Source organism: Gavia stellata, chromosome 9, assembly GCF_030936135.1.
Source record: "Gavia stellata isolate bGavSte3 chromosome 9, bGavSte3.hap2, whole genome shotgun sequence".
Classification (NCBI taxonomy): Eukaryota; Metazoa; Chordata; class Aves; order Gaviiformes; family Gaviidae; genus Gavia; species Gavia stellata.
Genome location: NC_082602.1, coordinates 8216464 through 8239003, shown reverse-complemented (window position 1 = coordinate 8239003; position 22540 = coordinate 8216464). Strand labels below are relative to the sequence as shown.

General features: G+C 37.0%; 1 protein-coding gene across 2 annotated transcripts in view; it reads right to left on the bottom strand.

Annotated features, from left to right (window-relative positions):
- Positions 1-1757: 1757 nt before the first annotated feature.
- CCDC6 (coiled-coil domain containing 6) overlaps positions 1758-22540 on the bottom strand; it is a 52529-nt gene continuing 31746 nt past the window's right edge. The window contains exons 4-10 of one of the 2 annotated variants that reach the window (XR_009484097.1): positions 19593-19696; positions 17701-17861; positions 14984-15140; positions 11590-11690; positions 7645-7769; positions 4338-5295; positions 1758-2237 (exon numbers count right to left, since the gene is read on the bottom strand). Coding sequence is in view for 1 of the 2 variants with exons in the window: in XM_059821265.1 (XP_059677248.1) it covers positions 5104-5295; positions 7645-7769; positions 11590-11690; positions 14984-15140; positions 17701-17861; positions 19593-19696 (840 nt within the window). In the remaining variant the exon portion in view is untranslated. Of the gene's footprint in view, positions 2238-3942; positions 5296-7644; positions 7770-11589; positions 11691-14983; positions 15141-17700; positions 17862-19592; positions 19697-22540 lie in introns of those variants that run through there. The other variant, XM_059821265.1, reaches the window with a different exon arrangement.

Genomic DNA, 22540 nt, shown 5'->3' with positions numbered 1-22540 from the left:
CAACACAGCGTAATGCTTTTAAAGTCATCACTTGGATTCATGCTCAACAAATCTGCACTTTGACCATTGTTGTTAACCAGTGGATTTATAAATTTGATCTGAATTTGAACAGGCTTCCTTCACTAGGATCAGGAAAACATAGGAATAACCAGCTAGACACCCAGCCAACCTGTAATGAGGCTTTGTAGATTCTCTAAATAGACAAGAGTAATCACCAAGGTACTGAAACTAAATATAAGCTTCAGAAAAGCTCAAGGATGCTTGTTCCATTTTTACTTGCATTTGAGGAAATTGCTGTATTTCTGCAGGAAAGGAACAGTCTACAGCTGTCAGGTGATTTTTTTCTTCCTCCACAGGAGGCTTAGATTTCATCTGAAACACCTGCCAAAACAAAAGTCAGCAATCACAAACTAAAGTGCCTTGGACAGCTTAGGTTTTACCACTAGAACAGAACACCTTCGTTTATAGATACAGTATTAATTTATATCGTGAGAAAACCCGCCTTGGCACGCAGAAGGCTACTTCCAATATTTCTGTAAAAAGGGCAATTGCTTTTCTTGTTTTTTAATTATATACCAATGTCAGGAACTTAAAGAACTGCAACACAGCACTTTTTGAAAGGAAAAAATTGCAGTTTTAGTACAGGCAATTCCCAGGCCGAGCCAAAGAGTATTCTGAGCAGCAATTTACTACAGGGACACAGAGTTTTCTCAAACTCAACCCTCTACCATCTGTCCTAACTCCCCACTCCTCCTCTACGAAAGCTTTATAACCTCCAGAGCCCAGTTCCAATGAGGAAAGTCTCCTATCTGGGTAATACATGCAGAACAAAACCTAGCACAGCTATGACATTTATCCTGACCCTGCGGCCACATCATCCCAACCTAAACATGAGGTAGTACTTTTCTTTGGAGCCTAACTAGTTGAATAGGAACAAGCACTATTCTCCCTAATGTAGCAGCTGTCTGTTAATGCAGTGCCAAACTCCATAGTTTTATCTCCTCTTCAGGGCACACTACTACAAAAACAGCAACAGCTGCTTAAAAAAAGAAATCATGATACAAGCACACACTCCCACTTGAACTATGACTGCATCGTAAAGGCCACAGTCTGGCACATTCAGTGACTTCCTCCAGTCCACAAAGTGGCAATGACTCTTAACCTCTGTACTGGGACTAGTGGTTATTACCCAAAAGGAACATGAAGGATATCCTGAGTACTTATTAGAGTGAGATGTGGAATTTAAAAAAATTAAAAAATTAAGAAGTCTAGTCCAAATCCAAAAAGGTCTGGGAGAGGAATTCAGCTCCTCAGGGAACTAGAGAAACCAGATTGCCCCTATGCATACAGTCCATTTAGTACTTAGGGGCTCTCTTTCTCTCCCTTCAAGAGGACAGATCTTTCCCCTCAAGGAGGTTGTTGTAACATATGCATGTATTACAATTTTATAGCTTACACTCATAAACCTTCTGTTTTCTTATGAGATGGCTTGAACTGGAGAAATATGCTCTGCATAGTCCATGCTCTGTAGACTCCCAAGGATCAAAAAGAAATAGACTGCCATGACTGAAACAAAAAGGAAACATCAGAAAGAGTTGAACAGTATTAGAACTCATACTGCTTGTAAAACTAAGCATTAGGATTAGAAAAAGCACTACAAGACTTAAACAAGGTCCCTGGATGCATCCTCTTAGCAAGCAATAATCAATACTGAGAACGAGAGACTGCGTTCTTTGATTGACAAAGTATTCAAGGCTCTTTTATTTGTCTCCATGATCAGTTTCCATTTCTTTAACAAAATATATGGGGTCTAAATTGTCTCCTGTCAGCAGTGCAACTCGCACAGATCCCAGGAAGCTTTCTCGTTTTCATTGCTTCCAAGACTGCATTTTTCATTCAGCTGAAGTACACAGGGATTCCACCCAAGCAGACAGATTCCTGAACATGAACACTGTAACAGGAAAGGAATCCTGTTCTGTTCAGCTCCAGTACAGCGACTACCAATGGAAAAGCACTGACACTTTCTTGAAAAACTCTGATATTCCTTTCTGCCCTTGGGAATATGCTCTTAGAGGAGTACATGTATTTAAAACAATCTTATCTGGCTGTTAGCTGGAAGACTATCTCCAAACAGTCCTACCTCTTCTTCCAAAGAACTTCCCTGGAACAAACCGTGGATAAAATAAACTCTTAATGCTCTACAGTGTCAGCTGCATTCCAGTGTCCAAGCCAGATCCCTTGAGAGAAAAAGTAAAAAGAAAACTGCTTGATTGTCAGAGAGGAAAGCACTGCTGAAACAGCTAAAAGATATTTTTTTTAAACCTTTAGCTGTAAAGGGATATACTCACAAAATGCTCATCACAGCTAAAAGTTGCTTCTATGGCCTTACATAACTAGTGATGACGCAGTGTGCAACTGACAGGCATTAGTAATGAAAAGGACAGCAGAAACCCACCCAGGTGCTTCCGAGATAAAGAAGCCAAGTACTTAAGCCCTCATGGTAAGCTGGACCTCACTGTCACATGATTTTCTCCAATCTAAAGGAGATCTGAAAAAATCACAGCTGCAGAAGCATAATTCATGACTATGATTCACAAGGAAAACCGAAAATCCATTTACATTTATTAGGAGATGGTTGTGCACAATTCCTCATCTTATTCAAAAAGTCTACAACTAGAGTTTAACACTTCTGATTGCAAGCAAATGTTTGTTCAATGTTCTTAGTTAGGTAAGGCCGACTTAGCGCCTTGTTACACTTTCAGGATTTAGTATACATTTGTCAGTTCTTTATTTTCCTCTGGTAACAGTCCCACTGGAATAGTAAGGAGAGTTCACTAAGACACTTTGTAACAGCAGCTGAACTTGGGTTACACAAATTTAGTTTCAGAATATGCTTCAAACGTAAATTATTCTAGGCAATTTTCCATTTTAAAATCTTAACACTGTCAAAGGCTTTCGCCCCTCCCCTCCCCCCGCATTTATATACCACCATTATGAGCTCAAACTCTACAGAGCCGTATGTCCAAGAATCTCAAAGCACTTCAGAAAGGAGGGCACAATTTTAAATAGTGGTATATTTGAGCTGAAATCCTACTTATAAAAGAACCTATTTTTTCTTCGTCTTATGTTTACAAAAGGACAAGCGTCAAACCAAACCAATCCTATCTTGACCTTAGTCCCACCTCTGACTGTCTAATTTTCTCACATGCAATCCTACCACTGATTCAGGAGCTCTGTTTAATTACAATGCTCACAGTTGAGTTTCCTCTATGGAAAGGGTACCACCTGCTACAGTCAATTATTTTCAGATGGAAGCACTGGTCAAATTTTAGGTCTGCCACAATCTTGAAAAACACTTGATTGGAGAGTCACTACCATAACTAATGTAATTTGATAATGCACTTGATCCCATATTGACTTAAGAAGTGTAATAGACTATATATGCATTTCTCTAAATTCTCTCAGAGCTGAAACTACATAGCTACAGTGAAGAAATTCTAGTTTTGCCTTAAACTGAACCTTTTCCAACATTATTTTAACTTACTATTTTGCTTTAGAGCACTAATTTTATAAAGATTTTCAGTTTGCAATTCTTACTGAATAGGTGAGCAGCAAACATGAAAATATATGTACAAGTGTTAGTATACTACCAGAATGCTGTACTTCCTTCTTAAAAGTGTCCTTAATAAAGCATTAGGCATGTCAAACAAACTTTTGTAAACAAAAGATAAATTACTCATGTTCTGCTCTGATTATAGCCAGATACATATTCTCATAAAATAAACATTCTCTTGTCATTTTCCATGGCCCACATATCCATATATATGAGGTAAACCACTTAAAATCATCAATAATATATAAACCGCAGTACTCAACAGGAACCTCAGGAAAAACATAACTGAGTAAGATGTCAATATCAAGAAGTGACACTTTGTTCCACTGCAAGGTGAAACCAATTTATTGTGCTAAATGAATGGAAAGAATGTATTCAGAATACATTTCTTTATACATTGTACCGGCTTAGGCTGCTAAATAAGCATTCATTAGTGCCATTTTGTGCTACTTTCTTGTACTCTGTTTCTACCAAGCAATACAACATTTTGGCTGTTAGCCAATATATTCCTATATGCTCATCTTGTATCTTATTTTCTAACAGACTTTTGAACATTTAGATTACCTGTTCAAACGTTGCTTCAGGGGAATCACAATTAATATATTTTAACAAGAAAAAAGTTATCATGAGCTGTTCTCTACAATCACATTGCCTTCTGCAGCAAAAAAATCAAAGAGCACACTTCAATCAGCTATCAGTAACCTGTGGGCAGGACCACACTTACCGAAGTTAACTGTGACCAATCACACAGTATGGGCAGCTTACAGGTCAACGTAAATGTCAAGTCAAATCATCAAATCTTAAGGTCCACGGATTGTACATTCCACAGACTCCAACAAGCCAGTTCCCTCACTGTAAAATGCAGACTGTACCATACGTTTGAGGTGCTTTTAAACAGGAGAAGTATGGATGTGTCCTGTGTGCTGAAGTAAGCTTATTTACTACGTAATACAATAGAGTATATGTCTTGGGCACTGATTAGAGTGTCTGACTCACTTTTGCACTAGAAGCTGTTATTTCAAATGACTGAAACGTAGTGCTGATTTTCCATAAGCTTGGTAAACACTGTAATATTTCAGAATTTATCATATAGCCCATCATGCCTTTAATTTTCTGCAAATTGTCATGAAAAAATATAAAAAGGTATCCCTTTAATTTTACAAACCTAAAAGCCAGGAAAATGAAGCTTTGGAGCCAAGCAAAACGACATAATGCCGTATTACCAAACAGAGTAGCAAATGTTCCAGCCAGAGAATGGACATACATGTAGTTCAAGTAAACACTGATGGAAAACTTTGTTAAGTTAGTGTTGTAGACCCACAACACTGGCTGCATTTTATACAAACGTTTACAACACAATTAACAGTGAAGCCTATATAACCTCAGTGCAAATAAGTCAAATCCAAATATGCCAAGTAAGCCTTTGGCTTTTAGTAAACTGCTCCATGTTATGAGTCCACTTCTGACATACAGACTGCTGAGCACATGCACTAAGGCTGAGAGGAGGGATGAACTGAATGTTGAAAAGTGGCTGACTGCGATGCTGCGGATTGGACCGTAGGTTGCACAGGTGGTGGAGGTGGTGGCGGAGGTGGCTGCACTGGGGTCTGCGTGTTTGGAGAAGGAGGAGGAGTGGGACGTTTAAATTTGTCGGGGCTGTTACTTCTTCGTGGTGAAGGCCTCTGCAGAACAAATATTGAAATTATGTTTAACACACTCCTGAACAACTTTAGGTGCAAGTCCTCTAATCAATGTACTGAGCTTGACAAAGGAAAAAAAAAACCACAAAAAAATCTGAACAATTATTTGGGAAGAATCCTTTTCAAAACATTGCAAGAATCACAATACAACTTTTACATAAAATAAACATTACTCTGAAATGGAGTAGCGAAGAAAAGGGGAAGTACTTTTCAGATCAAACAGAACACGCATTCTTTCCTGTCAGCTTGCAGGAAATGAACAAGACATATATCCTGAAGATATGTTTACCTATGATGACCAGCAACCTAAAAAGAAATGAGAGATGCTGTAGAGACAGCACCTCCCAGTTGTGCTTGCTGAACCAATAGGTGCTGATGAACCTTTAATTTTACACTGCTGGCATATGAAGTCCAACTACGTGGTACCTGAGCGTGGGTGGGAATGTTTCAAATGCCACAGAGTCTGCCCAGAATCTCTAGCTTTCTGAAAGACTCTTCGCCTGCACACTGCAGCAAGACCAAAGCATAACACAAGTTTTCTTTGGAGAACAAAAAAGATTACAACCATTTGAGCTGCAAGAGTGACCCAGTTGTTAGAGAGCTCCCCTCAACAGAAACCACAGATTTTCAACAACCTGCACGTTTAAACACAAAGATTTAAAACCCACTTTACCTTTGCAAACTGAGGGGGAGAGGGGGGTGAGGAATCTCCTTTAATGTTTGCAATATAAATTACACTGCACAATGCTAACTTCTGCACTTTTGAAACCAAAATGCTCACTACTTACCGATCCAGTTAGCATTAATCACGAACCTCATGGCATGACAAACCACCCACCCACAATTAATAATCAACCAAAGGTGATCAACTCTGGGAAGAAGCATAATTACAGTGCTACACCAAATGTACTACAGGTAAAATGAATTTATTCTGTAATGGAGATAAAAAAATGAAGAGTCAAGTATCAAACTGCAGTTTAGTCAAGTAATATATATTGTATCTATTTTTCTGCACAACTACGTACAATGGATCAATGCTCTATGCAAAAAGCTAAGGGATTCTTGACAACTGTCTGATGTCTCCAAAATACTTAAAATCATTTATTGCATTTGTGTACATCTAATAATATGAAGGGACCTGGTTTCAGTATCGAGACAAAGCCAAGCGCTACTTATGAACACCTTCCTCAAAACAATTAGTATTTTGTCTTGAAGATCATCTTTTTCATAGTGACTCAGTGTGACACCAATTAATTTACAGTTTCAGAAAGAGTAGTATTTCAGGGAGACTGAACAGAACAAGTTCCTTGAAAAACTTATTTATAAAATTAGGTTCCAGGTTTTCCAGAAGCATAAAGATCTTCCTGTGACTAACTCATGTGACACACAGTAGTGAGCTGAACCCAGATCAGGATTCTACCTTCCTGCTGAGCTCCAGCCTCCCTCCTGTTCTACCCACTATTGTAGCATTCCCACCATTCTTTGCTCAATGAAATTAAGTTACCTTTGCACACTCACCTAAATGATTTCTTAAGCAGCCATATTTTAGCATTCTACTAAAAATTCTATTGAAACATGTTTTCACATCTGAGAATGACAAGTATATGCAAAAGCACTGCAGGATATTTATATACTATCATACCCATTGAGAAAAATCAAAATGGTCTTGATACAACAACTATAAGGTATTTTGCCAAATGGTTAATATTTGGGCTCTGTTTGCTCATGAACTCCACAAATACTTAGAAGAAACACGATTAAGTAGAAATGCATCGAACATCAGAGGTAAAAAGGAAATAAATCCAGTTGAAAGATATGAGAGATTGTCCTAACAAATGTTTATATTAACTTTCTTCTTTGCCAATGAGAAGAGAAAATAAGAGTTAACTGCCTGTGACATGGTGGTAGCATTGTGTGTCATCCTGAAGAAAACCTGAGCTTGGAGCAACCTCAGATGACTCATCCGTCAGATGGTGGAGACTAGGAGAAAAATGAAAGCAATGTTTTTACTTCCTGGGATAGGCTTAGTAGCTTAGAACATCACTTCTCACACCCTGCCTGCTGATCCATAAGATGATACCTATTACTGTCCTTAAGATGATAATACATCCTATTCTTTTGCAGAAAATAAGGTTCTCCAAAAAGAATCAGTTTCTGAGGGGTGAAGAGGAAAATCAGGGCTGAAGAAAGCAGCAATAGATATCTTGGAGTAAGGAGACAAAAACAAACATTTACAAAAATGTTTTATAAAAAAGCTTAAGGACAAGCAATCATAACTTTTAAAAACCAAACTGACATTGGTAACAAGTATTTATTATATTAAATACTTACTGTAATACCATGGGATGGTCCCATATGTTGCACATGAAGGCCTGGGGAATTGTAGTAAGACATTCCAGCTCTAGTCAGTGAGGTTGGTGGTGTGAAACCAACTGTGTGACTTGCATATGACAGACCTAAAAATTGTTAGAACAAGGTAACATCAACATTTTTGTTTATACTACAAACTAAAGTGTGAGGTTTTAAAATTTTTTTTAGTTCTGAATCAATGACAGGTTAAGAAATGGTAACTGCTGGCAGAGTAGACACCTAGAAAATAGTCACTGTACTGAAAAGCTGATGTAAAATTAATTTCTTTTCTTGTAGTAAACTACAGTATGTTTCAAAACATACATTACACAATGTTAAATATAACTTTTCACTTAACATAAATGGTGTAAGGCTCCCCTGGCAGCTTAATCCACAAGTATTTCCATCCAGCCTTCCATTTCTCCTCGGAGGAAATGGCTCCCTAAACAAAATGCAGTCTGAAGAAGCAGAGAGGTTGTGCCTGGAGAAGCCATCTAGCATTGGGCCACTACAAGTTTCCGCAAAGAAACTGTATGTAGGTGGCTCCTCCAAGGCATACCAAATCCATACCCAGGCTTCCTCCTTTGTTGCCTTGGTGTATATAGGCAGGGACCCAAAGATCGTTGGGGCTGTGAAGTTAAAACATTCTGGGATTAGTTGCTAGCAGGACTAGGCTAGCAACAAACGTTTAAAACTACAACTTGTTTTATCCACATTAAGGAAAGCCTAATATTCAGAAGTGCAAATATCTAATTCTTCCATCTAAATATTTCCTTTCTGTAAGAACTAATTTATAAAAATGCAGAGTACCTGTATAGCAAACCAAGGTAAACAGAAACAGCAACTGCTGAGTGCTTAAAGTTCAGACCTTTTAGTGTTTTGAGTATTTCTCAAAACAGCACATTTTCCAAGACCTTTAGTTCATTATTGCTTTCTGACAAAAATATCAGTAAGGTAGGAGACAAGACTTTTCTCAGCTGTTTAGTATTAGACACTCACTAGCAACTGCTTTGGAGAATTATGACCAAAAGAATGTCTAAAGGTCTATTAAACTTTTGTAACACCACATTGGATTTAACAGTTTTCACACTTGTTCAACACTACACCAATGCAAAACAGTGCCACTGCAGCTACAGTATGCATCAACACACAGCTTTGTCCTTAACTGCATGTATCTCTGTGCCTACAATTGATGAGACAAGATCTTGGGAGAATAAACCCAACAAGCCTCAAATCACTAATAAAGTCATATAAGAAAACATACTCCCCTTGCCTCCTTCAATTCTAAGTTTGATTCTGCTACATCCCCAATGTATGTTTGGTGCAAATTACAAGTGATTCCAATGGAATATGTGTCACTGTAGAGTAGTTAAACAATGCAGACTAACAAAATTAATCTGCTTTTTGACTACACAATCTAATTGTCTGTACAGCACGTGTTTTATAATTAACTGCTTTTGTAAGCACAAGGACAGAAACAAGTCAATGTTCACGTAGGTGACAATGTGTTGCAAGTCAGAGACAAGAGCCCAGAACAATAAAAGGCAAAAAATACGCTTTATGTCACCTTTGCAACATTACAATTTTGGACTGCTTTGGGATAAACCAGCTCCAAGAGTTTTACAAATGCAAAAGTCTACATGGCAGTTAAAGAAGCAATAACAGAGTAGTGCAGGTACATCCAAGGTAGCTCATCTCTGCAGCCCAAAATCAAACTTTATCTACACTAAAGACTAACTGGTAATCACAGTAACTAATCCCCAGCTGCCTAGGAGTAGCAATACTTCCACAATCTCCAAAGTTCCATGCACTGTGCTAGAAATCTCAGCAGTATCTCAGCTTGAAAGAGTCCTCAAAAGCAGCCTCACAAGCCATGCAAGCACAAAAGGCTCTGGGATTCAGGAGCCAGAATCTGACCCATTAAACCTGACCGGCTATCCATATGAAGTTATAGCATTTCTAACTGGTTTCACATGATGTTTCTACAAATTCAGGCACATCATTTCCCAAACGAAACATGTCAAGTCATACAATTGCTTGATGCAAAATACAACTGTTGTGTTATTCTGTGCTGATACTTTTGACAGTGTCTTAGTGTACTACTTCAGATATAAAGTACTCTCAAAGACTATTTGTTTTCATCTATTACTGCATTCTTACATCCCAGACAGCTGTACAAAATTCCCTATTGATCTCATTAGTTCTCTAACAAACTGCTTCTTCTATTTTTCTGAAGTCTGAAACTTCCCCACTGTGGATATTAATTTACCAGATGTGAAGGACAGTAATGTAGCTACCTGTGCAGAAGTGCTAGCCTGGAACACTTACTATACTAACATTACCAAAACTGTGAACTCTGTTAGAAATATCATTTCAGTTGTGCTATTTTTAACTCTGCTTCAGACTGTGTTTCAGCATCCCCTGTCTATGGAATATAATTCCCATTAGAACAGAGCACTCTTGTATCAACTACTGATGGGAAGTGAAGTCCCCAGGGAACAAGGAATGTGCTTCAGTCCCAGTGTAGGAACAAACTGACAGAGTACTCCCACACTGACACATCAGTGTCTAAATTGGGCGCATTTCTAGGTAATCTGGGATGCAAGCCTGTAAATTACCAGATAATTTTTCCAACACTTTTAATTATAAACACTGTGTGGACTGCAGATACAATGTGCAGTTGAATATTGTATTACGAAGGCTGCACATGAATAACCATGAACATCCACAGTAGTTACTCCAGAACAGTTCTTAGCATGACTACGTTTCCGTACAACCAATTACAGGAAAAGGATAAGAAAACATCTATCACTGTCTTGGTAATGTACCTTGCAAAACATTGAAAGTCAAGTGATTTGGCTCATTTCAGAAGCCCAAAAACCACTTGAAAAACTCTGTCATGATGTTCATCTCTAACAATTCAACATGGTTTATGGCCATAGCTAGTTTTCACACCTGCTTACTCCTTTTGCAACACCTGGATGAAAACTATATTGAGTCCTTCTGAAAAACTAAAGTCAAATCTTGAAAACCAAAGAGTTTTAAGACATTTTATGTGTTCTAGCAGACCTGTGTAATAAAATGTCTCAATCCCATCTTGCAGAACGTGTCAATATAGAGCACATCTTATTTGCCCTTACTGTAGGACTCTGTCCAACAGGTTCTAAAGGTGAACTTGGGAAAGCACGGTATGCAGGATTCGCTTCATTATGTACAAGTGAGTTTGTCATTGCCATATAACATTCATGGCCAACAACTTTTAATGAATGTCCGAGTGCAATTTTAAGGGATTTTTAAATTGCAGTCAATAAATGTGTTAGTAACACAAATACACTTCTTTTGACTTAAAAAGACATATTCATTAATTAAAAACTAAAAAAAAGTTAGTTTGCCTTGTTATACAAAGTACTAGACACAGGAATTCTTAATTTTATAGTTATTGTTTTACAATAGAAATTAGCAGAAGTACAAAAGCCACTTCTCTAAACAGAAATGGAAATTGACTTTTTTCCAACACGTTCAAGATCAGACTTCTATAAGAAGTTTTGATTCAGAGCACAATAGCAGTCTCATTACTAGTTCATTACCAAACTCTAGAAATCTGTTTGAACTATGCATCCTGTTGGGCAACTTCAGCAGGGGGAGGGAGAAGAGACGGTAAGACAGAAAAACAGAGCAAAAAAAAAAAGAAAGAAAAGTTCAAGTTATAGCTACTTAACTGACCTTTAATATCTGTTCACAGTGTAAAACAGAACCATCCGAAAACATGCTGCACTAGAACACATCTAAGGCAAAATTATTCTTACATTTATGATGCAGTTTTTTTTCTCCAGACTAGCTTTCAAAGGCTACTGACCTAAATATATTAATAGGGCACGTTATTATGTGATGCATACAATAATTTTAGAAACTGGGTTAAATATTTACCAGGTGATATAGGTCTGCTAGAACTTGGTGAGGGTGTATAAGGGATAGGACTGGACACAGTGCGAGGTCTTAATCCTTGTGCAGACATCTCATTAAAATATCTAACAAAAAAAGGTAAAGAATAATTAGATCAAACCTTTTAAAATGTGCCATGTTTTAAATGTTTCACTGTGTTTTTTTCAATTCCCATAAAAATCACATCAGATTAATGAAGGACCAGTCACCTTTAGGAAGCCATGACAGGAACTCTCGGCACCGCTGAAGGCTCAGATATTGGCTTAACTTTCAATAGAAATAGCTGGACTTATCTTAGTCATTTGCAGTTAAAACTGTACAAGTTGCACATGATTAGAATAGTACATATTAAGGCCAGAGGTATAAATCACGTTATCCAATCTGACCTATACCACATTCTTGCACTTTACACATCATTTCTACATTGAACTCAATAGCTTGTCTGGCTGGAGTGTATCTTGCAGAAGGGCATTCAGCAATAATCTGAAATCATGAAAAGCGGGAGGGCAGGAAATCATTAAAGTATTGATAATTTTTTCCACCAGCTGATCAGCCTCACAGTTAAAAACATGCCCTGTTTCCTACTCGAATCCCTCTGGTCTCAACGTTTGCTCATCGGTATTTTGCCACTGGAACAGAGAGACATTTTGAACCCAGGACTTTCTCCCACTGAAGATATTTCAAGGTTTTGTTGCAAAACACCTCCCACACTTCACTGTGATAAACTGAACAGATTAGAACCTCAAGCAAGGCATTTTTCCCCACCTGTAATAATTTTAGTGGTACTTATTTGTACTTTACTCACTGAGTATAGCGAAGCTTCTTCACAGCCATCAAGTGCTATTATAGAAGGAGATAAAAATCATACCAATTGCTCCTACTTGCCACTTACTGTTTATATCTCAAAAGTAATTTTATGTATTCTTTCCACAGCTGGCAGCTGTGCCACTAGGCTGGCAGCTGTGCCACTAGGCTGGCAGCTTTCAGGTTGACTTGCTTATGCACTCTCCACCTAGAATTTTCAGTCATAGTCTAGATTAGAGGTTCCCCTGCTCGCCTTCCCCTGCACTTACAGTCACAAGTCAGTGCACCTGGGTTTATATTATTACATTTAGCTGTGTTTCTTTACTGGATACAGCAAAGCAGCAGGAAAAATGAGCTACCTAACAGCCCTTTCACTCTTACTTGTCTCCCCTTCTACCACTGTGTTCTCAGAAATTCTTAGTAGCTACATTTATTTCCAGAGAAAAAAAACACAACGTGGAGCATGGAACTCACAATGATGACTACTTCAAGGTTTGTAAGCCAGTTCACAAACTATTTGAAACATGTTTTGACACTGCATCTTAATGATTTTTAACCAGGATATTCAGAGTTACTAAGCCACAAAACCTAACACAGGCAGTACACTATAGTGGTACCAAAGTTGGTTTAAATTTGGGTAGATCAGGTAATAAAAGTAGCTGCAATAGAGAACAACAGAAAATTACCAAACTGGCAAATTAAAGTTTAATTAAAAGTAAATTTTCTAAAGAGCTACCAGTAGCAAGGTTAGCGAAATTGAACTGACTAGGCTACCCCTGCAACACACAGTAACTTGTAATGCAGACAGTACACGTATTACAGCAAGGCAGTGGTCTCTGTGATTTAATCATATTTTATTCTACATAAGACAATTTTCTGTAAGTCATCCTAGTAGCTGAATCAGGTGATATGGAATAGCAGCACATAGTTATTACGCTTCCTGCTTTCAGATATTTCCCTACTACTCCAGAGAATAGGATGGAGGATTGAGAAGACAAAGCTATTACTAGTCAGGAGGAAGAAGTTTTGGGAGAGCAGCATGTTTTGCATTCAGTAAAGCACCTTCATCTACCCCCACATAAAAAAAATAATATCAACTAACAGAATGCAACTGAAAAAACCTGGATAGCTGATCCACCACCACCATCATTTTTAGGAAGACAATGTAAGCTGACAAAAATTTATGTTTTAAAATCATTACTGCATGTAGTTCCACAATTAGTTTGTCTACACAGTTCTCCTAAGACTAGCCACTCTAACACCTGCTTCGTCCTTCCCTTTACTTGTTATTACTTACACTGCAAATACCTGTTTTGGAGTGATTCTGTCATGCCTTTGTGATACCAAGAAAATCAACAGGACAATGAAATTTCTTAGAAGTACAGAACAGTTAATCAAATTTTCCTGCATTTTATTGATTACCACTACCTACAACTGTTTGGCAAAAAAAATTGTTAGGATACCCTACATTTTTGGATTAATACTGGTAATTCACATAGATTTAGATTTTGACCGTATTTCCATTACAATGTAAATACTGGCAGAAAAGATTAGGCTAAAAGAAGTAGACTCAAATACCAGAATTCTGTATTTCTAACAACTTAATTTATATAGCATTCACTATATCTTAATACCAGATGCTGCTGCAATATATGTCAGTTGACTAGTATTTCATTAAAATGAAAACACTACCTTGAACTTTAAGGGTGCTCCTTGAAACAAAATATCTGGTACTTTGTTTCTGGTAAATTATGGCTTATAACAAATATCCTGACGACTCAAGAAGAAATATCTCAGTATCAGAAGAATACACAGCACAGGGCGACTTTTTTTTTAAAGTACCACTATAAATCCAAAATAATGTAAAACAGTACAAGAAAATAATGAGCATTTGATAAGAAATGAGTGTTTTATTCAAAGCGTACTTAAAAACCTCTTTCAAGATATAACACTGCCATATGACTATGACGTGAGAAAACACTAAAAGGCATCATATAAAACCATGAAAAACTCAAGACTATCTGTAAGGTCAGTGCAAGCAATGCAGCTTGCAGTAGAGAAAAAAAAATCAAGGATGTTATGGTTTGGACATCAAGAACAACCCGGCAGTTCTGGAAATGCTTTCTTTCTCTAAAGCTTTTTACACAGTATCCCTCTGTATTTGGCTGAACACATTTTACTTTCTGCAAAGGACAAATTAGCTCCAAGTAAAGATATTGTTCCTACCTCACAGAATTCCTTGCCGTTACCAAGTTAGGAGCAAGACAAAGGTACTATGATCAAATTATCGTGAATCTCAACTCCACAGCTGTATTTATTTCAATACACATTACCCAAACCCTAAGCAAACTTCCAATACAAATATTTTCTTTCTCACTGTTAAAACTAATGCAATTTCTATGCAAGATACAATTCTACTGAAGATATTCCTGGACCATGCTGAAATTTTATACATATATTAAACCCTTATACAGGTTATTTCTATTAATACTTATTCTGTAATATTAAAAAATAAGTATGAGTATTGATTAATAAGCTCAATGCCAACATATCTGGATGGATAGAAAATACAAACCTTTCATCGTCCATTTCTAAGCTAGATTCACTTTCTGACAGTTGCCTGCAGAGTGCTTCCCTACGTTCCATTTCCCTCTGTAATTTTCTTTGAAGTCTTAAGTTTTCTTCTCTCATGTGTCGCTCCTCTTCTAAATATTGTGCCATCTTCTCCGAATCTGAAATTCGGAATTTTGTTAAAACTTGATTAAAATTCAATTTCACAGACAGGCAAATATGTTGTGCCTAATTCTACTCCAGTACTTCAAGAATGAGGGTGTAGAAAACGCTCAGGATGGATCACTCAAAATTCTCATCTCTAAATCATTAGTTCAAAGCCTAACTCAGAACAGTACCTACTAAAATAAATTACTGGTTGACAGCAATTTTGGAAATAAAAGGTAAAAAAGGTTTTAAGTAGTTACTTAAATGAATTTGAAAAGAAAGGAAAAAAGTCATGAAGAAAATAATAAAACCAAAACCGTAAAGAAGAAATACAATGATTCCTGCTCCATTAAAATAACGCTATTCTACATTTACAAAGATTTTACTGCAACACACTAGAAATTGTTTTAAAGGTATATTTCCATTTCAAAGGAGGAAGCACAAAACAAGTTCTGAAACCCAAAACACACAAACTTGTATTAAATTGCTACCTTATATGTATAGCATTCTTTCAATTACACATTTTATCATAGATATTGGCCAGCAGAACGTGTACTGATATTAAAAGCCAACAAGTGGTTTACTCTTTGCATCAAAGGGCGATTTGAGTTTGCTATTCTAAACAAGTTCAGCAAATATCACTTAAATGCTCTGGTATCACAGGCTATTTAAAGTGACAAAATCAAATTATGGAAAGCTATGAAGCATTTTGACAGATTATTTAAATAAAACGGAACACATGATGAAGACTTACGACACACAATGTATTTTGTGAGGTTTTCTAATGTTTGATCAAGGTTATACTTAATTCCTTGACATTAAAAAAAAATTACGATTCATCATGCTTTGTGATCAATTCTTTATGCAGCACCCTTCAATAAAAAAAATATTCCTGTTTTAGAAGACTGTTCCCAAACTGTCAACAATACGCGATATATCTCTCTTCTGTGGAAATACCACTTCTAAATGTAACAGTAGCACTTACTTAAAACTATTATTATACCAAAACAGTTCCTAGAATAGAAGTAAGTGCTTCAGGAATACAAAATGTAATACCAGTATCAGAATATAGTAAGCATATTTTATTAAGTATTTATGAATAATACCAGGGGTTTTCCAATGACCACATATTGCAAACACCAAACTGAAAACTGTATTTCAGTTTCATCTTCTGCTTGCAGGCTAGCACATCCACCATTTCTATCAGTACTGCTATTCATATTGCAGCTCTGTTTAATCTCTTTACAAAGGGAAAGAGTACTGTTAAACCTAGATCTTATTGTCAATGAGAATTAGACTTTAAATGCTTCTAAATTTTTACTCTAAATCACAGTAATTCAAAAAGAAACCACTTAAAATAATAAAGAATACCTGAAATGAAATTAATTAGGCCAGATTTGTACAAAGAGTACTTTAAATCTAAGGCCTTGCTCTCGTTCTGAAGTTCAGTAAGTGAAGGCTGCAGTGCAGAATTGGCAAGTACAAAGATTAGCAGTCCTTATCTTCTTTTAACTGACACAAATTATTAATACCACAAACTTGCGCACAAGGCCTCTGCAAAAAAGCACTCTCTCATCATCTCTGTCTTTAAAGGACGGCTGCTGCCTCTGGCAAGCTATTTCTCTAAACGGGGGCTGAAATATTCCAGTTAGCCTGTTAAGACCAGCACACTAGAGGGGGAGAATATTGCCTGTTTCCCACTCGCCCAAATTTTTCTGTCTATATGGTTAGGTATCTACTTACATATCAATTCAAATATAATGCTACTGACTAGGAATTAGGCAGAACTGACGAAACTCAGATAGAAATTTTAGCTTTAGCACGAAGGATTGGCATTGCAAAGATCACAGGAAGGTGCAAGCGACCTTCCTGCCAGCTGAGACCATGTGCTCAGAGCTGTAGCCTCTTCTCTTGAAAGGCAGGGCAAAAAGCAGGCTTTCCACTTCTGGTCAAGGGTTCATGACACTTTTCAAAACAGAAACACAAGGACTTCTACACAACTACAATTTATTCTGGTCCCCTTTAAAGCAATCTTACATAGGTAAGAGCAAAATAAAATCACTTGTTCTGCTATATTGTGAAGTCAAATAGCTGCCTGAACAATTAGTCTAACTGTTACAAACAATTATTTAAAGGTAGCGGCAATCATAAACAAGTGAAATTCATATATAAAACTGAACTTTATTTTGCTAGCTGTTAATTCTTTTGAGTAATTCTTAATTTATAACAAGACTCTGACAAAGTAGGCCATAAGTATGTTTTGAAGAATCTATATGTTGAAATGCTGCTAAGTCTCTGGAAAAAAAGAAAAAATATAGAAACATTTTTTCTGGCCCAAAATATTCAAGAAATATTTGTTGATTCTCCCACACACCCTTCTAAAATAAAGCTAAAAAACCCCCAAACTGCAGTATAAATACCTCAACAAGCAATAACACTGCAATTATAAAAATGTTTTAATCCAAACCTGCCCTATTTTTTCCAGTTCTACCTTAAATTCAAACTCATGAAACTATATATAAAAACTTTACATTACACGAACTTAAAACGATTTAAAACAAGTTGTTTACTCACGCTGTAACTGTGCAGCCCTTAGTTGTTTCTTTAACCTCTCGACTTCATTCTTTAAAAATCTGATATGTCTCATCATATTTTCTGGAGAATCTATCTCCATTGATATGTCTCTGGGTGACGGTGGAGCTGATACTGGCTGGTCTAATTTCTCCTGCAGAATTCTGTATGAAAAATAGTTCAAACTTTACCTTCAATTCTAATGAAAAGAATATCCCTTAAATCCCCCAGAAAGCCACTGCAAGGATTCTGACAGGTATATAAGATTTACTTTAACTACTGTTTTTGGGCAGAGAATTTTGGGAGAATTTATAATGCTTTCTTTTTTAACTCAAAATAAAAAAAGGTAAAATTTGTTGTCCAAGTGCAGATGGATTTTCTAAAATATTCAGACATTGACATTCCCCAATATTTCTGCATACAGTTCAGGAAAAACAAATTCTGGACTATATATAGTTACCTCAGTTTTATACTCAAACGCTACTTATTCTACAAAATCGTTTCTAAGCAAATTCATTTAATCTGTTATGAGTTTTTACATTTATGTTCTTAGATGAAGAACACATATTCAAGATGAAAAAATAAGTAAAGTATGTCTATGGTGAAACACAAGCTTTTCTGCATTTCACCATCACCAAAAGAGAAAACTTCACAGGCATTTTCTGAAGCATAGTCAAATAGTCTCTTTTTTTTTTTTTTTAAAATCTCCAAAACAGAAAGCTATTCCATATTGCCGAGGTTTCAAATACCTCAAATAACTGATTGTAAATTCAGGAGTAATGAGCTTCTCTTACAATGAAATAAGCATATGGTAGATATTAAATGTTCTAAATTATGATTTGTGTAGTTAACATATTAAGTATTTTTCAGCCTGAAAGCACAAAACTGTTCTTCACTAGAAACATGTTGATTGGGCAGATCCAACTCTGCTCTGAGGAGCAGGGACAGCACTATGCAAGCACAACTCTTTGCATGGCCTAGTATTCACACATACCATACAAGGTGGTACTAAAGTATGGTCTGACTCCACCATAGCTCCTCGTAAGAAGGCACACAGCATAAGATAAATTAAACCAGAAATGGTTTGGCTTAAAGGAGGCTTTAAATCTAAGATGCACAAAAATCCTACCAAAGACCCACCCCGCTATGGATTTACCACTGTTGAATTATCACATGTAGCTCTTCAGAGCACCCTCCACACAGCAGGACTCTAAAATAAAACTACAAAACCTGCAGTTCACCTAGGCTCAGGTGTTTTATGAGGCCCCAGTCAAGATTCACAGAGTCACACTAACATAACTGTCCTTAAACATGTAGAAGAAAATAAGGTATTAATCATGTTTTCTCCCCTACTCACCACAAAAACAGAGTTCTTGTAATATGGCCCTAAACAGAGGGTTGCTTTAATAAATATTTTTAATCTTAGCTTTCCCAGGAATATAAAAGTTTCAGTGTTTTAACTTCTGTTGAAGAAGCAGCAGGAAGTCTCAATGACATGAGTGCACACCACTGAGAAAAAGCTGAAGTTTTCTTCGTGCAGATAGGGAAAAAACAAGAGCTTCTCATGTAACAAATAAACTAAAATACTGTGTTATTTTCTCTGGGCCACGAATACAAAGCTGACGCCAAACCAGAAGCTTTACAAAAGCTTTGAAAAAACTCAGCAAATTCCTTTGAGCTTTCCCAGGTAATTTCTTATACTATTTAGTTTCATCTACTTTAAGCAATCAAGGATGTGGCATCATGTAAACAAGGAGCTTTACAACGGCTTTAACTTCCAGGTTTTCATAAATTAAACAACTCTTATGGGACAGAGATGAACATATTTAATCCAGAACATTATGTATTAAATGATATGTCTCCCACCATAACAAACACACTGCAACAAGACAAACCGTTTTTCTGCTTCAAGCTTATCCATCCTCTTCCAGAGACGATTCACTAGTGCTTCCTGTTCTTGTTCCAAAGTATTTTCAAGGTCAATCTTCTCACGTCTTAGCTGGGGAAGAAAAACAACCAATGAAAATGATGGAAATACATTTTTTGCAAGGAACTGTCATTAGGAAAGATCATTGCTATAACAACACCATTTTACATGATGCTCTATGACAGCAAGGAGAAGGTGAAGAAGAGACAAAAGTATCAAGTACAACACACCAGTCACAGAGTCAGTGAAAAATTAAGAGATTCAGGAGTTGCACAATTGTCATTTCCTTAACAGAAATTTTTCCTCACAGGACTTCTTGTCTCTGGCCAATAAGGAGGAGCTTGAAACCCGGACATGTGGTCCCTGATGACACGACAAGCCTATTCAATGACATTTCCTCTTCCATGTGCCTCTGAAGTTCAAACTGAATTTACTGTTCACTACACCAACATTTATTCTTTTGAAAAATTTTAGACTTTTTTGGTGGAAGAATCACAGTTAAGTAAGCCAGAAATGGAAGAGAAGCCATGATTGCCTCGTGTTAGATAAAGGAGTGACATAAAAATAGTAAAGAAAAATTTATGTAAACTGCCTTAAGCGTTACTGTATCAGCCCTTACTAGCACAAACAAATGTATTTCTATCTTAGCAAAGGCTTTATAAAAGTAAACGCTTAACTTGATATTATTCCCATTCACCTACCGTGTGAACACATTCCTGACTCTACTATAAGCTAATAAAAGCAGATATAATGTAGAACTACACATGAAGAAATCTATTATTAGTATTTTAGTACAAACACAATGCAAATATTAATAAGAATATACTAGAATACTAAGAGGCACAGCTGACCTTATTCAGTAAGATTGGCAGCTGAACTCTGGAAGTTAGCAACAATGAAACATATGGGAATAGATCAATACCTTTACAGGTGGAAGATAGCACAGAGGTATTTTTCCCAGCCAAGCCTTAGTTCACACTCACCTCTTTCCTGATGGGCAAATAATCCCACATGACAAAACGGAAACACTGAAAACAGATTAAGTGATTTCCTTGCACGTTTACTGCATCACTGGATGAAGTGCTATCACAGCATCTAAATCTGTAAGGGCTCTGTGCTAACCGCTAAATTAATATTGAGATACCCAAACAAAATTTAAACTTACGCACTTCAGGTAACAGTGCAAGTTTAATGAATGTACAACTTTCTTCTTTAAAGCTTAGAGGACTTAGTTACTGTAAGTAAAAATAGACATATTGATGAGTAATAGGGAACATAATTAGAAAAAGAAACACTCTTCAGTAAATTTTTCCATGTCTGAGTTTCCAGATGCACATTAACAGTTGAGGGAACTTATACTTCAATAAAAGAGAAGTCAGGAGCAACACATTTCAGCCTCGCACGAGGGATGAGAATTTGGATCCCGACCGACACTTCGTTCCCCACACCAGCAGGAGCTGGAGTGGTACGAAGGCAAGGGGCTCAGCCCCGGGAAATACAGGGCTCTTTGCCTTAGGGCACTGCTCATTGGCCAGTTTGGCCAACGCTTGGGGCTGACAGCATTCAGAGGGAAGAAAGTACACAAAACGTTCTGGAAATCTGCATACCGTGCTTCTACATTATCAACACACAGACCTTCACTACATTGCATAGCTATCTATGCAAACACATGATGAAAAAGGTTTGACTGCAGATCACTACTCCTGCAGCCATGGTTTTTGCATCACTTCAGTGCAGCATGGTTTAGACACACCTGCTCTGACATAGTCTTTTTACAACTATGTTATTGAATCTAGCACCAAACAAACCCACAAAAACATACTGGTGAAAATAAAACTATTTCATTTAATGGTAGTAAGAAGAGCACACTGGAATTTGAAAACAGAGTAAATTATTTATAACCTTGGATTTGAAAAAACTAAGATTACATTTAGTGTTATAGCAACCACCACCAAGGCAGCGGAATCCATTAATTAGAAGTCTGCATGGAGGTGAGCAGGCACAATGGTAAAGTCAAATCATAAGCAACAATATACAAATGAGGCTTGTGTTGTGCCCTGAAGGCTGACAGACATGCTCTGATGAAACACCAAAGAAGTCAGGTTGTGAAACAGAGATCGAAAATTCCCCATTTCCAGCAATATGAAAACACACTGGAAACAAGTATCTTCCTTTCCTGACCTTGAGTTTTGTCCCAGTTCTTCCCAGTATCAGGATATTAAAGCTTTGAGGATGAACACCTTGAATTGAACCTACAGGAGAAGCAACTGCAGCCTCCTGACCAGAGCTGTGAATTCAGAGAATAGGCTTATCTGTTCTGTACTAGGTAGTTTCAGGTGTACTTTGAAACGTAGTCTAACTCTAGTCAATGATTTTATTAGGAACATTGTAATATTCTGAACTAAAACAAGCAGGATGGGATTATATCTCAAGACCAAACCAGCAGCTCTGTCAACACTAGCGTCATTCTATATGGGTTCAAAGTTACACTCCAATCAAACATCATTTAATTTTTACCATCATGACAGGGAAATGAGGAAGTATTGCTTGCTTTTTTGGACCTTAAATCTTCCCTTCAGAGGAAGGGGAAAAACCCTTTAACCTTCCTCATCATCCAATTGTCTTTCTTCTCGTGCCTCTCTCCCTTTCACGCATACACATACTTTACTTCAAATGCAGCTAAAATATCTATTGTCTGTGTATTCCTGGATTACCGCTTCTTCAGTCTTCTTACCAACTCACTAACAAGCACAACTGTTCCCTCCTGAAATGGAGATCTTCCAAATCAATGAAAGTTGAATATGATCTCTGCCTAAACCCAGTATCCCCAATTTAACTTCTCTGCTTCTCATCTGCCCCTCCCCCTTTGTAGCTTTAATTCTTTGCTGCTCTCCAAGAATATCTTTCCGGAAGATT